At 37.1% G+C, this 20,462-nt stretch overlaps 1 protein-coding gene across 3 annotated transcripts in view; it reads right to left on the bottom strand.

The window, feature by feature from the left end:
* Window positions 1-4,561: 4,561 nt before the first annotated feature.
* LOC113534491 (carbohydrate sulfotransferase 8) overlaps window positions 4,562-20,462 on the bottom strand; it is a 101,681-nt gene continuing 85,780 nt past the window's right edge. The window contains exons 2-4 of one of the 3 annotated variants that reach the window (XM_053234885.1): window positions 8,650-19,324; window positions 8,440-8,477; window positions 4,562-8,322 (exon numbers count right to left, since the gene is read on the bottom strand). In XM_053234885.1, the coding sequence (XP_053090860.1) occupies window positions 7,201-8,322; window positions 8,440-8,460 (1,143 nt within the window). In that variant the 5' untranslated portion in view covers window positions 8,461-8,477; window positions 8,650-19,324 and the 3' untranslated portion in view covers window positions 4,562-7,200. The remainder of the gene's footprint in view (window positions 8,323-8,439; window positions 8,478-8,649; window positions 19,325-20,462) is intronic. The other 2 variants (XM_053234884.1, XM_026927340.3) reach the window with 2 other exon arrangements.

Raw genomic sequence — 20,462 nt, 5'->3', positions numbered from 1 at the left:
AACTTCATTCTGATCACACACACGTGGACTCAATTACCCACCCACAGTATTCAAGGACTCACTTCACAGCAGCTCAGTGTGAAGTACACGCTCAGTGTCACGGACCTGTCTATACCAAGGCGATTGATTCAGGGCTACAGTGTTTATGGTTATGAGTATGTATCTGGTTTCTGGTTCATGTCTTTGTCTCTTGCCCAAGTATCATTGTTTGTACATCGCCTGTCTTCTGCTTGTTTGCTGACCTTGACTCTGCTTATTGTTCTGAAATTGTTTGCCTGTGGAAAAATAAACTTAACCTGCAACTGTCACCGTCTCTGACAAATTATGAAAAAAAAAAGCTTTTTTGGCATATTTGGGAGTACGCACCAGTGTACACTGTTGTTAAAATATGGAGCTTCTAGGAAAATTATGTAAAGGCTGGCAGGTCTAATACAGTCTTTTAAATATTTATTTTTGGTATTTTTCATCTCACCCCTCACCCAAACCTCGGCTCTATATGCATAATTAAACTCAACACTGAATATGACATTTCTGTGAGTATTTCACAAGTAACACAAGTTTAGCAAGTCTTCCTTTCAGCAGTACTTGAGTTTGTAGTGCTGTGTGTATTTCTGAATCAAAATGGCCTCCAACAGAGAAGAGGAATTTATTTACAGATTAAACATGATTCTCTGTAGAATTTATTTACAGATTAAACATTATTCTCTGTAGAGTTTATTTACAGATTAAACATTATTCTCTGTAGAGATTATTTACAGATTAAACATTATTCTCTGCAGAGTTTATTTACAGATTAAACATTATTCTCTGTAGAGTTTATTTACAGATTAAACATGATTCTCTGTAGAGTTTATTTACAGATTAAACATGATTCTCTGTAGAGATTATTTACAGATTAAACATTATTCTCTGCAGAGTTTATTTACAGATTAAACATTATTCTCTGTAGAGTTTATTTACAGATTAAACATTATTCTCTGTAGAGTTTATTTACAGATTAAACATGATTCTCTGTAGAGTTTATTTACAGATTAAACATTATTCTCTGCAGAGTTTATTTACAGGTTAAACATTATTATCTGTAGAGTTTATTTACAGGTTAAACATTATTCTCCGTAGAGTTTATTTACAGATTAAACATTATTCTCTGTAGAGTTTATTTACAGATTAAACATGATTCTCTGTAGAGTTTATTTACAGATTAAACATTATTCTCTGTAGAGTTTATTTACAGGTTAAACATTATTCTCTGTACAGTTTATTTACAGATTAAACATTATTCTCTGTAGAGTTTATTTACAGGTTAAACATTATTATCTGTAGAGATTATTTACAGATTAAACATTATTCGCTGTAGAGATTATTTACAGGTTAAACATTATTCTCTGTAGAGATTATTTACAGATTAAACATTATTCTCTGTAGAGTTTATTTACAGATTAAACATTATTCGCTGTAGAGTTTATTTACAGATTAAACATGATTCTCTGTAGAGTTTATTTACAGATTAAACATGATTCTCTGTAGAGTTTATTTACAGGTTAAACATTATTATCTGTAGAGATTATTTACAGATTAAACATGATTCTCTGTAGAGTTTATTTACAGATTAAACATTATCTCTGTAGAGTTTATTTACAGATTAAACATGATTCTCTGTAGAGTTTATTTACAGGTTAAACATGATTCTCTGTAGAGTTTATTTACAGGTTAAACATTATTCTCTGCAGAGTTTATTTACAGATTAAACATTATTCTCTGTAGAGTTTATTTACAGGTTAAATATTATTCTCCGTAGAGTTTATTTACAGGTTAAACATTATTCTCTGCAGAGTTTATTTACAGATTAAACATTATTCTCTGTAGAGTTTATTTACAGGTTAAACATTATTCTCCGTAGAGTTTATTTACAGATTAAACATTATTCTCTGTAGAGTTTATTTACAGATTAAACATTATTCTCCGTAGAGTTTATTTACAGGTTAAACATTATTCTCCGTAGAGTTTATTTACAGATTAAACATTATTCTCTGTAGAGATTATTTACAGATTAAACATGATTCTCTGTAGAGTTTATTTACAGATTAAACATGATTCTCTGTAGAATTTATTTACAGATTAAACATTATTCTCTGCAGAGTTTATATACAGATTAAACATTATTCTCTGTAGAGTTTATTTACAGATTAAACATTATTCTCCGTAGAGTTTATTTACAGATTAAACATTATTCTCTGTAGAGTTTATTTACAGGTTAAACATTATTCTCTGTAGAGTTTATTTACAGATTAAACATTATTCTCTGTAGAGTTTATTTACAGGTTAAACATTATTCTCTGTAGAGTTTATTTACAGATTAAACATTATTATCTGTAGAGATTATTTACAGATTAAACATTATTCTCCGTAGAGTTTATTTACAGATTAAACATTATTCTCCGTAGAGTTTATTTACAGATTAAACATTATTCTCCGTAGAGTTTATTTACAGATTAAACATTATTCTCCGTAGAGTTTATTTACAGATTAAACATGATTCTCCGTAGAGTTTATTTACAGATTAAACATGATTCTCTGTAGAGTTTATTTACAGGTTAAACATTATTATCTGTAGAGATTATTTACAGATTAAACATGATTCTCTGTAGAGTTTATTTACAGATTAAACATTATTCTCCGTAGAGTTTATTTACAGGTTAAACATTATTCTCCGTAGAGTTTATTTACAGATTAAACATTATTCTCCGTAGAGTTTATTTACAGGTTAAACATTATTCTCTGTAGAGTTTATTTACAGATTAAACATGATTCTCTGTAGAGTTTATTTACAGATTAAACATGATTCTCTGTAGAGTTTATTTACAGGTTAAACATTATTATCTGTAGAGATTATTTACAGATTAAACATTATTCTCTGTAGAGTTTATTTACAGGTTAAACATTATTATCTGTAGAGATTATTTACAGATTAAACATTATTCTCTGCAGAGTTTATTTACAGATTAAACATTATTCGCTGTAGAGATTATTTACAGGTTAAACATTATTCTCTGTAGAGATTATTTACAGATTAAACATTATTCGCTGTAGAGATTATTTACAGATTAAACATGATTCTCTCTAGAGTTTATTTACAGGTTAAACATTATTATCTGTAGAGATTATTTACAGATGAAACATGATTCTCTGTAGAGTTTATTTACAGATTAAACATTATCTCTGTAGAGTTTATTTACAGATTAAACATGATTCTCTGTAGAGTTTATTTACAGGTTAAACATTATTCTCTGCAGAGTTTATTTACAGATTAAACATTATTCTCTGTAGAGTTTATTTACAGATTAAACATTATTCTCCGTAGAGTTTATTTACAGATTAAACATTATTCTCTGTAGAGTTTATTTACAGATTAAACATTATTCTCCGTAGAGTTTATTTACAGGTTAAACATTATTCTCCGTAGAGTTTATTTACAGATTAAACATTATTCTCTGTAGAGTTTATTTACAGATTAAACATGATTCTCTGTAGAGTTTATTTACAGGTTAAACATTATTATCTGTAGAGATTATTTACAGATTAAACATTATTCTCTGTAGAGTTTATTTACAGGTTAAACATTATTATCTGTAGAGATTATTTACAGATTAAACATTATTCTCTGCAGAGTTTATTTACAGATTAAACATTATTCGCTGTAGAGTTTATTTACAGATTAAACATGATTCTCTGTAGAGATTATTTACAGATTAAACATTATTATCTGTAGAGTTTATTTACAGATTAAACATTATTCTCTGTAGAGTTTATTTACAGGTTAAACATTATTCTCTGCACAGTTTATTTACAGGTTAAACATTATTCTCTGTAGAGTTTATTTACAGGTTAAACATTATTCTCTGTACGGTTTATTTACAGATTAAACATGATTCTCTGTAGAGTTTATTTACAGATTAAACATGATTCTCTGTAGAGTTTATTTACAGGTTAAACATTATTATCTGTAGAGATTATTTACAGATTAAACATTATTCTCTGTAGAGTTTATTTACAGGTTAAACATTATTATCTGTAGAGATTATTTACAGATTAAACATTATTCTCTGCAGAGTTTATTTACAGATTAAACATTATTCGCTGTAGAGTTTATTTACAGATTAAACATGATTCTCTGTAGAGATTATTTACAGATTAAACATTATTATCTGTAGAGATTATTTACAGATTAAACATTATTCTCTGCAGAGTTTATTTACAGATTAAACATTATTCTCTGCAGAGTTTATTTACAGGTTAAACATTATTCTCTGTACAGTTTATTTACAGATTAAACATTATTCGCTGTAGAGTTTATTTACAGATTAAACATGATTCTCTGTAGAGATTATTTACAGATTAAACATTATTCTCTGTAGAGTTTATTTACAGATTAAACATTATTCTCTGTAGAGTTTATTTACAGATTAAACATTATTCTCTGTAGAGTTTATTTACAGATTAAACATGATTCTCTGTAGAGTTTATTTACAGATTAAACATGATTCTCTGTAGAGTTTATTTACAGATTAAACATGATTCTCTGTGTACAGAGTTGAGGGAGTGCTGCAGTGGTCAGTTTCCTGGTTCCCTGATTGGACCCCTTGAGGAGGATTTAAACAATCTGTGTGTGGGTCATGATGTCACATTTTAATCAGTTTAACTACTTTAACAATATCATCAACTTCAGTTACCAAAATACATCTATTTGTCTCATTTCATAAAACAGATAAAACAAAAAACAAACAACAACAACAAAAAAAAAACGCAAGGTCTAAGGGTTTCTCGTTCAACTACAGAATAATTGGTCCTCCTGCATGGCCTGATATTACCTGAGTGCAGTGGAACGTAGCTGGAAATGTCTCTTAAATCTCTGTCTGTCTGTCAGTCTATCTGTCTCTCTCTCTCTCTTTGCTTCTGTCTCTCATCGTCTTCAAACCCTGTAAAGATTGAAATAGTAAAATAAGAAAAATAAAAGATCTATAAGTAAGAGAAAATAATAAAAGGAAGTTTCTGTGCTGGAATGATGATATGAACTCTCCGCTTGCTCAAAAGCTCTTTCAATTTCTTTCAGGTCTCAAGTGCATGGGTGACACCTATCATTATTTTCCATGTCAAATTTTGTGGGCTATTTTGCTGTGTTTAGCCATCCATGATTTTTGCACATTGCATTATTCAAATTGTTAGACTACTGGGAGAGTGAATAAGATTTTTAAAAAAAAGGCCACAAGGGTAAAAGATAAATGCATAAATATTTATTCATAGACACTCAAAAGAGAGAGAGAGAGAGTGAAATAAAGTGAGAGAGAGAGAGAGAGAGAGGGAGAGAGAGAGGGAGAGAAAGCTTCACCACCTGAAGAATGTCTTCCTGATTCACGCCGCTTCATTGGCAGTGTAAAAATAAGGCAAAGGGCATCAGATGACAGATCTGTACATGTGTGCACAGGAAAACACATTTACATTCACTTGTTTTTCACTGTACGATCGTTTTCATACAGATGTTCAGTGGAAAGAGGGGAGAAAGAAGCGATCTGTCGTTCTGCTGGAGTTCAACCACAGCATCTGAAACACTTCAGCAGTATGTTTGGGATTCAACACGTTGCATATAAAACACATCTGTGCATCACAATATGTGCTTCTTATACACCTATATATCTGTAATGATACTCATTTTATTCTATATAACCATTTTAATATATGTCCATATGCCATAAAGCTCTGTATCTCTTTACCTTTATCTCTAATTCTTTTCAAAAAAATAACATCAATAAGAAACTATTTTAATCTCGTTATACACAGCTGTTATAATAGCTGTGAGTTACATCAGCTGGCACCACAAAACAGGGACAGTTACTGCTGAGCGTAAACAAACAAAAAAAACCCTGCAGGTTTATTACAGGGTTATTACACGGTTATAACATGTATTATTACATCGTTTCATCACTTTAGTTAACACTACATCTTTGTTTTTTCGGTCTTGGATTACCAATTCAAAGAGTTCTACAGAAGAAGTGGAGATTAAACACCAATTAAAGAGAGACTTCAAGACGGTAGTATGTGGAATTTAAACCATATGGGACCATATGGGATTTTCTGAATCAGAATATGTCCTGATTTCAGGGTTTCTTACGTCAGGGGTGTCAAACATTCGGCCCACGGGCTGGGTCTTAATCCAGCCAACCACAAATAAAATCTGTGTTTTAAATTAAAATCGTCTGGAGGACCATAATTGAATTTAAATATTTGAAGAAAAGTTATTCCTCTAGGGAGTGAAGCAGAGCAGTAAGATTTAATTCTTCATTTAAGCTAGAAAATAGATGCTGATCCATGTCTCTTTCCAAAAGAACTAATTGAGGGGATTCACAGCAACGGGGGTGAATACTTATGCAATTACATTTTTTACATTTTTACATTTTTTATTAGTAATAAATTTGCAAACTATGCTGAGCCACCTGCTTCACACACACTTCGCAAACACTTATGCAAGCCACTGTATGTATATGGTAAAACCAAACTGTTGGCTGAACACATTTAGGTGCAGTTGTTGATGTTGTTGGTCACTAAAGTGTTTTTTGGTCCGACCCACTTGACACTGGACTAACAGTAATGTGACCTAAAATGGGTTTGTGAGTTTGACACCCCTGTGTTACATGATCCATTACAATGTGAAATTCTTGTTACTCAGCATGGTCAATTATCTCACACACACACACACACACACAGCTAAACATAAAGCCATACTTATACAAATACATAGAAAAATATATAATCCTCTGAATGCCCTTTTTACAAAACTGAATATTACAGTTACTTTTATCCTTTAAAATATTAAGCGAAAGTGTGAAAGTGTTCACTCTAAAGAGACGGATGTTACTTTTAGTGGATGAAATGGTTGAGAGGGAATCAATCTATAAAGGGAGAATCTGTGTGTTTCTGGACTTCCTTCATGTTTTTGAAGTGAAGATAGAAGTTTAATATGTGATCAGACTGATCTGTTTCAGTCCCATCAGTGTTATTTGAAGAGTTAATGCTATGAAGCAGCAGTTTTAGCAGTTAGCATGAGTTAATAATATATAAATGTGTGTATCTTTTATTTACCCTCAGTTTTTGACAGTTTTACAATTACAGCCAAGACAACGACAACCAAATGTGTCACCGATTTTGTCAATACAAGTCTTCAAAGGGTTTGGAGTAGTTGAACATCAGATAGTCCATGTAGTAGAAGTCATAGGCCCTCTGCCTGTCTGAGGCATTGAGCTGTGTGAAGTAGTGCCGCGTGATGTGTGTGGAAGTCCTGGCAGCTTCAGGGTTCCTGTCCTTGAATGTGGGGAATGTGAGGTTTTTTGGAGCTCCCGTCCTGCGCAACAGGAAATTGGCTTCCTCCTCCAAAGTCTCAAACTTGCCGATAAAATCGTAGTCAAGCAAGCATGGGCTGCAGAGCTGGCTCACCGGCTCCCAGTGTATGTCCATGCCCACGGGACGATGGACGTCCAGCAGGTAGCGGATGAACTCCTGGAAGGTGACACCGCTTCCTGTCCTGAGTGCCGATTTGGACGCGTTCACCCTGTACTTGGAGATGATAGGCTTTCCGAACACTGGGTGGTAGTATGAGTTGGGGCTTTCAAACTTGTCCCTGAAGGCTGAGACGAGACGCTCCATCGGCTCGCGGACAAACAGCACCTTGGTGTAAGAGCGGAGGCGCTCGGCAATGGCGCGGCGATCGAAGCTGTCCAGCCTTTTTAAATGGTTGCTGTAGTGGACGGCGTCATGGTTTATCTCTAGTGTGGAGGACGCAACACCAGCAAGCACCATCAACACCCGCTTCCAGTTGGAGCAGCCTGCTTTGGGGACCTCGCAGTAGAGCAGTTTGTGCCTGTCTTCTACATAGATGCGGGACACATGATGTGGCGTTATCGTTCGTGAGATGTTGCTCCGGTATTTGGCACACACTTCCTTGATTAGGCGACGACGAGCCTCTTGGATACGGGAGAGACGCCTCCAGCTCTCAGATGTAGAGTGTGACGATGATGACGAGGAGGAGGATGAGGAGGAGAAGAAGGAAGAAGAATTAGAGAGAGGGCGGATCACCGTGCTGGTCTTGAGGAGTTTCCGGTGGCGTTTGGTGATCCTATGAGAAGCTTGAATTGGTTTGTTCCACTCGAAGGCAGGAAACTGCATGGGCGAGACGGAGTTATCAGCAATTGGTTCATCTGGTCTGTGCTGTCTGTTTGACCGAACTGCTGTAGCACCACCTTTAATGTCACTGTCCTGCTGGGCACACAGTTCCTGCACCACAGAAAAAAAAAAACTTATGAAGCAGAGGAGGTGTGTACCATGTAACAGATCAGATTCTCTTCTTTTGTGTACAAAAACACACATATACACATAAATGTGTTCACTTACCTCCCTCGTCTGCCTTGTCATGCCACTGAACTCAACCCCTGTGAGAAAGAAAGAGAGAGAATGATAATTATTAATATAAATGAATTTGTGTTTCATGAGAATGGCAAGGTAGGAGATTTGAAAACTCCAGAAGCTTCTGGAAACTAACACGTGTTAACAGGTATTATGCATTAAAGTCCATCATGTCCTTAGTTAGCAGAAAATGGGCACCTTGACAACATTTCTCAGCTCCATGGGGTTGCAGTTCCAGGAAACTCTTGTTCCTTTTGCACTGTTTTCTCTCTCACACATCTGCTTTGGCCAGAATTGCAGGGCAAAAATGAAACAGCACATTCCATTTGCTGTGGAACACACAGTCCCCCTGCTTTCACAGCAGAGTAATATACCAGTCCAGAGGCCTTTATTTTGGGGTTAGGTCTAGCACACAGGGTGTTCACAAAGTGTGTGGGAGCTGGTGAAGAACAAGACAAAGCTTCTGACCTCACATATGTAAGCATAAGGGCTAAAAGTCAATGACAGAAAGAGTAACTTCTCTCCTTCGCAGAATGTTCAGCATATTGGAATGAGACTCAACTCACATGCCATGAGAACCTTCTTGATGGAAGTCAGAACCATCTCAATTATGGATGTTGTCACGAAATTTCAAGTGCCCACACATTGCCTATATGCACACTTACTACATCTAGCTGGGATTTTAGTAGCAGCAACTCCAGTAGTGAAACTGGGAATGATGCACCTTTGAATTATAAGTGTATCCCCTGCAAAGAGAGAGATTACAACTACAGGAGGCATATGGAAAAACCTGAGAGTGAAAACAAGTCTTGTTATCAGCACATCAATGCACATCAATGTTGCAGGGGATCAGTATCGTTTACAAAGTTTTAAGTTAGTAGTGCAATATTTTCAGGAATACCTAGGATATCATATCATCTACCATGGGGGCATAAAATGGCAATGCAATGTTGAGATTGGACAAGAAAGCCTTGGAACTCTAAGACTTGTCTCTCTGGAACTCTAAGAGTCTCTAAGACTTGTCCACGTACTGACCTGACACAACAAAATAGTGGATGTCATGTCTTGCAGAAATACTACGCCCAGGGATTGGCAAAATCACAAGCAGGACATTCTACTACTTTTGAAAGCTTACTGCAGAGCTGAATTTGATCTGTTCATGAACAGACAAATCACAATGAGATGCTTTGGGCCAGGGCAAGATTGGTGCATGATTGGCCAGATCTGCAGCTATATGCTTTTCTACCACTGCCATTGCTATGAACGACACTGCAACACATCCAGCAGACTATGCAAACACTGGGCTGCTGATCGCCCCAACATGGCAGGAAAAAAAAAAACGTTCCCTCCTGTTGCTAATGTTACTGACAAGCCCTGTATACCTGCTACCTATTCTGATTCCTAATACAGAGTAATTTAGAGTAATTTGAGCAAATCTTCAATAATATCACAAATAAAGAATGGTTATCAGTTTAACTATTAACTGATAACTGTTTATGAGTGCTGTCCATTTTTGCAGCACTCGTACACACGACTTTGCTGTCCACTAGTTTTGAAGGAAAGCACCCTGGTGTTTCAGGATCATCAGGACACCTTGGTCGCTTGGACTGGTGAGAATGGCCAGAGAACAAACGTGATGTAAGGGCTACTCACGAGAGGTTGCGGTCACAAGTAAAGACTTCCTTATTTATACTCAGCAAGGAAATTAGCATGTGGAAAGTATCCATTAGCTCTGAAGAAAACCATCCTGGTGGCCCACCATTTAGTCATAGACCCACAGTTACCTACTTAAACTTTCAAGTTCTTATCTCTCTGTCTTTCAGTTGCCTCCCTGTCTTTCTCCTCTACACATCTCTCTCTCTCTCTCTCTCTCTCTCTCTCTCCCTCTCTCTCTCACTCTCTCACACACACACATACGTTCTGCCTTCCAGCTGCTCCCTCTTTTTTTTCTATCTCATCTCCTCTCAGACTTCTTGCACTTGCTATCCATATTTACTTTGTGTTTTCCTGCCATCTTGCCTTGAAGATATTACAGTATTTTTAAGTTTGGGGAACACCAACATTTGATTTCCAGTGCTAGACCTAGAAAAAAAAGTTCATTTTAGCCATTTTTTGCCCGAGTGTTGCTGTAGTCAGTTCCCAGAAGGCATCAGTGCAATAGAGAGTAGGATCTGTACACAAGAAGTGTGCCATTCTGTTACATCCATCCTGATTCTGACCCCTTTGACTGTTCAAGCTCTGTACACTGACTTTGACTTCCAGCTTCTTTATTTGTTTTTTGCTGATTGGTTCTTTCCCTGGCTGTGGTCACCTGTTGCTTGTTCTTTCTCTGTAGTTTGTGTCTTTTGACCATCTGTATTTTAACATGTGATTGAAGTTGTCCTGTTCTAGTGTACTGTTAAGCAGCCCACTGTGTTCCTAGTGCTACATTCACATCTAGTTCTACATTATATGCAAACTCTGCACACCTCAGTTAAACTATAACAATTATGTGTAATGCAACAATACACATCATGAGTGAATAGTGCCAGTGATCCACAAACAAACTTCAAACATCAACATTTCCCCTCCGCGTCGTTATAGTGAGTGGAATTCTGGGAAATTACAGGAGTTTCTGCATTTACTGTATCCTGTTAGAGTGCTGCAGAATGAGACCCCGCCCACTTAATGAGCACTTCCTCTAAGCAGCATCTCAAGGTACAGCATGATTACAGTGACAGATCTGACATGTTGTACCACATACAATGAGAGCGGTATAAGCAGCAAGTGCGAGTCAGTTGTAATTATGTGACTCAGAGGCTCAGCTTCCATCATTCACAATGAACTGAGAAAGAAAACACACTCACACTCACAGGTTTATTCAGGGAGGGTCAGAGACTGTCACTCAGATGACTGACACTGTGGTGACTCTGTGCAGCTGGTATATAGAATTGAGTGTGATGCGGTTATTACTCTGGTATAAAAGCCCAAAGTGGTGTCTAATCCCCTCACGCATCTTTAACACTGATGCTGTAAAAATATGAAAGCTATCAGTCAGTGTTTTACTACATGTGTAGCAAGGTGTGTGTGTGTGTGTGTGTGTCGGACATAATGACTGTCATTGCAGTTGTAGATGTAGCATTATTTAACCAGGAATATAATGTCACTGAAACTGCTTCTTGTCTTTAAGCAGCATCAGACCTACATTCCTCATTCTCAGAACTACACAGTGGCTATTTGCGTTACTATAGTTGCTGAAGGAAACTGTATGCTTTATGATGAAAAACTGAACATGGCTGGTGTTCAAAAATTGAACGTTAGTGGTGCCATGTCTCGTCCGTTACTCCTGTCAGGTGGTAAATCATTTTGTAGCCCCATGCTAACAGATGGTACACGTAAGTGTTGAGAAGAGCTTATTGAATAAAGAATAATGATTATTATACTACAGCACAGCTGAATTCTCAGAAGGTGTTGATTGATTTTCTATAGTAACAGCTCTGACAGTAGTTCTGGCTGTGACATAAATGATAGGTGACAAATAATGCATTTGGTCTAATATGTCATTGTTTCTATAGTAACAATGCATTCACAGAGAATTGTATGGTGGATGTTATGTAATCTATGCCTAATAATAATTTTTTTTTAATAGTGCTATATAATCATTGAGATGGTGAAGTTTTCTGTTAGGAGATGTTTTTGTAACATTTATGGAAGGAGTCTCCAGTGTCAGTGTTTTGTAACAGTGCTGCCACTGCAGATGAGTTTACACTTTTTCTCCATGACATATCAAACTACATTTTTTTGTCTTATTATCTTCAAGAGAGAAAAGAGACTAGTGAGAGAAAGACTGTTTACAGCTGTTATAACATAAGTGATATAAGGAACTAACTTGTCTCGTGGATATTCTACAACAGTAAATGTAATTATAAACTGTTAAAAGTGCAACATTTTGTGCATTCTGTTCATTAATCTGGTCATTGTTCATTTCGTTCATTAAATTAAAAATTGTAATCATTGTAATCAAATTGATGTGGTACTTGAATACACAGATAGTAACACACTTTGGGCCATGCTGTTATAGGAAAATAATCCACTTTGAGTCAGGCCACATCACACCATTCCAGTGTGGATTATTTTTAGTTGTGTGATATTCGTTGCATATTACTCTAATTAGTTTAGAAATCTCAAGATAATTGTGCATGACATTTGTTTTAAAATGCAGATCTAATCATCAGTGTTAGAAAATGGTTTGCGTGTGAAAGGGGTTTGTTTGCCCTGTCCATCTCCCACTGTAATGCTCAGAAGCAGGTTTTTAGTTGTACAATGCTGAAGGATGTAAAAAGCCTCCCCTCAAGGCTGGGCTAATGTTAGCACTTTTATACCATTGGGTTTGTGTGACATTTGAGCCAACTGAACAGCCTCCACTCTCCCCCTGAAACGGCTTCTGAAGGACGGTGCTTTGTGCGGCCGGGACGCAAATGTCACGAGCGAAAAAACACAACCAGTCGCTTTCATGTCAACACAAAAGGCGCTTCAAATACTCGTAGTGCCGACATCCATAAACACGTCAAACCCTTGGATAAATTAGTAGCACGGATGAGAAAATCAGTACAGAGACTTCTGGAAATATTTCATTCTTCTTCATAAATTCTCTTCTCTGTCCTTTTCTCTCTTGACAATTCTCTTGTTTACGAGGCCAGTGAGTGCAGCAGGTTTGTGAAACAGGAAAGACCAGACTACTGATACACACTGTTGTTGTTTGTGAGGGAGTGCTGGATAATTACAACTTTAAACATTTCCGAACAGACGGCGCTAAAATGTTACAGTGGTGCAGAAAAAGAGAAAGAAACAAAGTCATACACACTGATTTGTGTTTGTAATTCACACTTTAAAAAAGCTGTGAAGTTAAAAGCCTCAGTGATGATGAAGTGTGTTTATGACTGAAATGTATTGAACTGTTGTTTGTGATTTCCGCAGTTTTTTAAAAAAAAATATTTTCTTGTGTGCTGTTTATCCTCTAAACCCTTTTTATCTGAGCTTTCAAATAAATCATTAGTTTATGCTGAATTAGATTACAAAAAGCAAAAGCGCGTGAAATTGCCACTGACTGAAAAGCATCATGTTTACCCTTTTTATCTGGAGAGAATTATTTTATTCAACAACAGATGGCAAAGATTTTCATTGTTGCCACCAGACCATATGAGTCAAATTAATAGAAATTCAAACAGGAATCTAATGAGGAAAGCAGCGCTTTCTGTATTTCTCTGGTTATTTTTAGGGTCAGCACATGATTTTCCTCTTCAGTCTCTGAAAATGTCTTTCTGTGTCACTTAAATTGAGTTTCTTTCTGTGTCACTTAAATTGAGAGGGTCTAATCCAAACTAAGTAAGTACACAACTTAAAAACAAGTAGGCATATAAACTTGAATCAATGACAATTTTAATAAAAATGTGTTGTGTGAGTGGAAGGTTTAGGAATAAAAAGCTTAATGGCTTATCTAGGTAAATAGATCAGATGTGATCATATGCATTTAAATAGCAAGTTTAACATATAAATAGTTGAATTATGTTCATAAAATAGATATGTATTGAGGGGGTTCATGTATTGTTTTCCAGCTCAAGGCGCCCAGCTTCTAAAAATATGAGAATCCCTGATCTAAGACAGACTGAATCAGGATGGACTTAAAGAGCCTAAAAGCTCCTTCATGTGCAGATCCAGAGATATGAGCAGTAAATAAATGCTCATTGTCACGTAAAGCTACAACCAAACATAATCACTGTAGTAGCGATTTAGTAGAGTTGCAGGATCGGCCATATCAGGGGATTTTGAGGTTGATGATCTGTGACTGCATGTAAGAGAGCTCTTCTTATGAAACTTGTTATTAGTTGATGAATTTCAACAAGCTTCAGCATCCGTGGGTTGAAAATGAGGCACCTTTTGCTCTGTAAAGCTTATAATGTTTTTTTTCTTTCTGTTACTGAGCCATTCTGTGTGATGGTTTTGGCTGTTCTGGGAACCGACTTTCTCTTTTCCATAGTATTGAATTCAGTTATAAATATATGATATTATATCAGCATTCTTTCTCTGAAAAGAACAGTATTCATGAGTCAGTTATTCACTGGAGAGAGAGATAGTGGTAGATGCACATTACATGAGGGTGAGTCAAATGAAAACCTTAAACAGTATATTAAATTTGTAGTTAAAAGTAAAAATGTACAATTGGTCTATTGTTCTCAATCGCTCCTTCTACCGCTACCTTGAACCCGATACACTTTTGTGACACTGACTTACAATAATTAATGCAAAAAAAACCAAAAGCTTTAGATCTATAGATATGTAAATGAAGCACTAGTGTTTTATTACATACTCGTACTCGAACAACTCATGTGCTATTATGCACACGTCAACTGATATTCTCATCATTTTCACAGCTTTATTTATTGGCCTCTTTTATTTATGAAGAGTCGCAGCTCGCTGGTGAAATGAAATGAATTGCACGGCACTCGTGGCATTCATTGCTCGCAATATTTCTAGGCGGCAGAGAACTGAGACAAATCAGCGTCTTACTAATGAAGAGAAAGAGAGAGCACTCATCACACTGTCAACATGACCAAATATATGAGTAGAGCAACAGCCAACACACACACACACACACACACACACACTCTCTCTGTCTCTCTTCTGCCTTTATTATAAATGTCCAAGGTGATATTTTATTGTTATTACAATTTCTCGCAGCCTCTCCACCTCTTCTCCACCTGCGGCACTGTTTTAATCTCCTTAACATTTAATAATCGGAGCAGAGTTTATATCAATCTACGTGCCTAGAGAAACGTTTTGCTGTCTCACTGCATGGCAAATGCTGCTCCTGACACTCACTAACAAATGAAAGAACACAAGCAGGGCTTTATTCCCACCCTGATTACCTTTAAAGTCCAACAGACTGACAAAAATCACAAAACTTCCAGCAGACACAACAGGCTTAGCTTTGTTGAACTAAATTTCAACTGAATGTGCTCCAAATGGTGAAATTTCTCACTATAAGCCCTATTCAGACTGCATAACGTTTACACAGAGGTGGGGTTATGTAATCATTACTGCAGTATCTCTGGTATTTTAGTCCTGTCCAAATCTGTCATTTTTCAACATGATTACTCCGTATTTTTCCTTCTATAAAATACGCAGTAGAAATAACCCCCAAGTTATATCCTGTGGGAAAAGTGGGTTTGCACTTTTTATTCAGTATAAAGTCACTCCAGAAATCGCTTGAGCTTTTCAAAATTATAAAACGTACTGAGTTTAAAATGCTGAGTTTAAAATGAGTTTTAAAATGCTGAGTTTGAAATGGGACATGTCAGAGAAGTTCTAGTTCCTAGCACAGGAATCGCATACAGACATGATAGGTTCATAGTAATGATCAAGCGTAACTTGAGTGGCCACGCCCCCTGCAACAAGCCCTTATAATAAAGGTCAAATCAATCTGCTTTTTGTTAATGAGGTGTGTGTAGTACGCATAGAATTTCTGGTGTGATTAACTTGCGTACATCATTAAGACACGTCCATCTCTGTGACTTATACAGAGGTCACTTATTCCATGTTAATCGATCACAATTACTACATGTCTACACATTGCTTATGTCCAGACATGCCGTCCAACTAGTACTTAAGCAGCAGCTGTTATTGTAGTTCCATGAATCTTTCCACGAAAAAAGTTTTGATGAAACTCCAATAATTAGCTCCAGAATTTTGAATTGTTCTGTTGTGTGCTCATTAGTTCAGTAGTGACCAGATTATTGCTGATTGCTTTCCAGCTCATTGAGTATCTGAAAGTGATTTAAAAAGCAATATTGTTCTTACCCTTGGCATATTGAACCATAAAATAGTGTCTGGTTGCTGTAGGAACATTCATTTCAGCCCCGTGTCAGTAAACTAATAACCTAAAAACTGCCCTCTAATTTAAAACCTCTCACTTTTTGGCTCCTCAGCTGAACTTGACAGTGACTGAGTTTTCACTGAGATGAGATTGTATGTGGCCTCAGATTTATATCTGTTAAGTCCACTGTGTTGAAACAGTGCTGTCCTGCTCCTCCACTGTTAAATGATGAACTGTTTGTTGGTTCGATATAAGCACTCCGTCACTTGTCAACTGTCCCTATGAAGGGAAGGTCAGAAGAGTCAATGTTCATTGACGCTAAAAGTTTCTTTAATGCACAGGGAGCACAACGCTACTCTACAAAAAAAAATAAGAAGTCACGCTGTGAAGCTTCGATAAACCAGATTTTTCCTGCCAGGATCGTTTTGCCTGCTTGGACATGAGCTGGATAACAGCATATCAAGAAACTGATGGGTTATCTAACATCATCTCAGCAGGGTTCATCATTAAAAAGTATCTCATTCAACTACACCAAATCTCATGCAGAACTCTTCCAAGCTTAAGCTAATCACACAGTCCTGTCCAAAGCTCAGATTCGAAGGAACAAATCTGATCTGATGATGGTGATGTCTGAGGACGTGGTAGGAAAGATTGAGGCACAGCTGTGGAACAAGTGGAACATCACAATCTTCTGTGATGCTGATTTGTGAAGGATTCATGTGTTTGGCATCAGTGCGTTAAAACCCAGAGCTTGTTATTCTAGCACACTTCTCTGAGGACATTTTGGCGTTGGTTTGTTTATTTGGCATCACTGCTGAAGCTGCTGTGAGAAACTACACCATATGCCCTGCCTCATGACCCCCACTCTGTTTTTTAATCCTGAACGATCAGGCTAAAAACACACACGGAGAAATGACGGAGCTAAGATGCAACAGACAGAGTTCGTCACTGCACAGTGTGTCCTTGGCTGGGTTTGAACCCTACGCCATCAACAGTCCTGTATTCCATGCAAATTGCAGCAAGGCAGCACGGAAACCAGCAGAGTTCATTAAAAAATAAAAAGATAAAAACCAACCAAGCAGATGGAGCGCAGCAGTGTGTCCACAGGTGTTCCTTCCTTTTTAAAAATTTTAACATCGTCTCCACCACCAGCTCCCTAAAAACTTTTTTCTTCCTTTTCACTGGTTTTCTGCACTCAATCTTGTCTTGTCAGGAATTTAATTTCCTGTCTGCAGTCGTCTCCAAGAGGTAGCCATTAGCAGGGTCGACTGGCACAACCTTGTGCACCTGTCCATGTTGCTCCCTTTCCATCATATCACCATCATTTACACTCTCAGAATCTTTATCTTTGTGTAACACAGTGAGATGTGTCCAGAAAGCTCCATTAGTGTTGGTTACACAGTGTGTGTGTTTGTGTGTGCGTGTGTGTGGTATATGTATTTGTGCAAGAATATGATTAGACAGTGGGATGCTCGTCTGTCCTTCTTAATGCCCTTGGTGAATGTGAGGACTCTGTGTTAATATTGGCCAGTGCCCTCACATTGGGCTTCATTTATCGAGCAGAATACACACTCTCTTTGAGCTTTGCCTTTGCGTTTTGACTCTCTGAGTTTTGTGGGCAAGGCTCAATGTAAATCCGTTGTCTCATGAACATGCATGGGAATATATGGCTGATTGGCATTTCTCCGCATACAAGAAAACCTGTTTAAACTGAGAGTTCTTGGATGGAGGGCAGAGGTGAATGCTTGAGTGTTTTTCAGGGAGAATGTAGCATAGCGTGTAAAGTGCTCACTGGAGACGCAGTGCTGCTGCTGTTGTGTTTCATCATTCAGAGGGATCAGAAGCAAGGTTTGCTTTCAAGACATATAGTTTTTAGAAGTGCACTCAAACTCTAAACCATCTCCACCAGCCTGCTTTCTGAGAGCACCGTTTCATTCTGATCTCCAGTTTTTCATTCTGCTAAGCAGAGAGAGCTGATGTTTACTGGCCCTTTTGTTTTATTCATGACAGTTAAGTCTCACTTCACTCTACTGAACCGAATGACGAGCGAGATGATGAGCCAGGCTGAAAAAAAAAAAGCCTGATGAATAATACTGTGTTTAGGAATTACTGTCAAAATAAACTTCAGTGTGATTCAGAGATAAAGGGAGTTAAATAGGACAGACAGAAAAAAGATAAAGAGAAGATAGAGATAGAGAAAGGAGAGGTTTCTGTCTGTTCTTCAGTATTCTAATTCAATTCAATTTTATTTGTATAGCGCTTTTAACAATGGACATTGTCACAAAGCAGGTTTACAGGAATATATAAATTCACGATGTAAATTTTAATTCTAATATCTTCTCTATTTAACATCTAATTGAAGATCAGAAGAGTTTCTACCTCTTTCTTGGTGCCATTTCTGCTAATTCATGGGGACGGTTCCCTGCCCAAACTCACTAATTAATAAGGCACATAGTGACAGACATCTGCTTGAAAGTCTTCCACAGATAACTCACACTCATCTTTTTCATTTCATGCTTTTTAATTCTTTTAATAATGGAAATTTTGCTCATCTCTTGAAATTAATCTTCGCTGTACATCTGCCAGCTCTGAACCAGTCCCTAAACATTGAAAAGCTCCATCAAAGCCTGAAGAAATTTTGTAAAATTTTACTCAGCATTTGTCTTTAACATAGTTTACTTTCAAAGACATGTTAAACACCAGTCTTCTTCATTCTTCATTCGAATTCTTCAGTCGATGAACATCATCAACCACCCGTTTCCTCCTCTCCACTCCCAGCTCACCATCCAATTTACCGTGTGACTAATTGATTATTCATTCTTCCACGCCATGTGAGGTTAATATTACAATTTCCTATTTGCAGGCGGTCATGTGGAAACTCATTCGGTGGGCATTAGATTGGAGCAGGGAGTCATTTGGGAGTGTGGAAAGTATTTGGGGGCTGGTGGCTCGTAGTCCGTAGAGTTTCCTGTCTGACCTGATTTGTAACACGTGACTTAACCTAGTCCATTTCTCCTTCCTCTAGGGGAGAGAGATAGAAACAGAGAGAGAGAAAGACACAATGAGAGAAAGAGCAGGGAAACAAATTTTCTTTCATGTTTGAAATAACAGTTCCTGCCCACCTGGTGCTGCCTGCCGGATATCGATCTCTTTAAATTACACCGAACCAAAAGTCATGACCTTAAACTAATTGTGTGTTTGAGCAGCAGAGCAGAATAACGCTATGTTACAAAGTCCATTGATTGATTTCTCTTACAATCTGGTTGAACTTTCAACTGAAACACAAGAGACATTCTCAATAGGTAGTACCCAACGCTGAGTATTGTCTGTGTTGTATTTCAACATTTTGGCAATTCATTTCTCTGTGTTACATAAGCGGGTACTTTTTATTCATCTGAGAGGTATCGGAGCTCCAGAAGGGCTGCAACAAAAGCAGTTTCAAAAGTGAAAAAGCTGGGCACTTGGAGAGGCCGGGGAAAACTATTTCAGCAAACTGTTTGGTACCTCAGAAGCGGGAGGGGAGACCTTGTACAAGCTGTGCTAAGCAAATGCAAGAAAATTGTTGAGCAATGAAAGAAGCACTTGAGAATTCAAGTGAACATGCTCTCTCTTTTAGTGGCATTGCCAGAGATTTGGTCTCCATCTCTTGACTTGAATTACTACAAACATTTGAGGACTCAATAAGTGTAGAAAACTTTTTAATTACTAACAAAGGTTAGAAAATTTTGCAGCAGCAAGGATGCAGTGGTAGTTAAGATTTAGCTGGACAGCACTGGAGCTATGTGTTGAGAATGCCTCTTCAATGCTGCACAGATATCACAGGAAGGTCCTTGGACTTGCAAAATGGTGGTACTTTTTTTTTTAAAGGGATCCTGAGGTTGTTTTTTCCAATAATAGGGGAATCACACTTAGGAAAAGTCCATACTAGGATGCTTGAGTGAAGAACCTAGAATTCAGACCATGAAGCAGTGGACCAGCTCTTTTCTTTTGTGCAGCTTTGTGAGGTCTATTAGGAGGTATGCAATTGTAGTCTGCATATGATTTGTAGACTTAAAGAAATACAGATATGATTGTGTGCTTGACTTTTGTTGTAGGAGATACTGCAGGAGTATGAGGTACCTGGGTCATATACTGAATGAGCACAGTGAGTTGTGTTTGC

This window comes from Pangasianodon hypophthalmus, chromosome 6, assembly GCF_027358585.1.
Source record: "Pangasianodon hypophthalmus isolate fPanHyp1 chromosome 6, fPanHyp1.pri, whole genome shotgun sequence".
Lineage (NCBI taxonomy): Eukaryota > Metazoa > Chordata > Actinopteri > Siluriformes > Pangasiidae > Pangasianodon > Pangasianodon hypophthalmus.
This window is presented reverse-complemented; position numbering and strand designations above follow the sequence as displayed.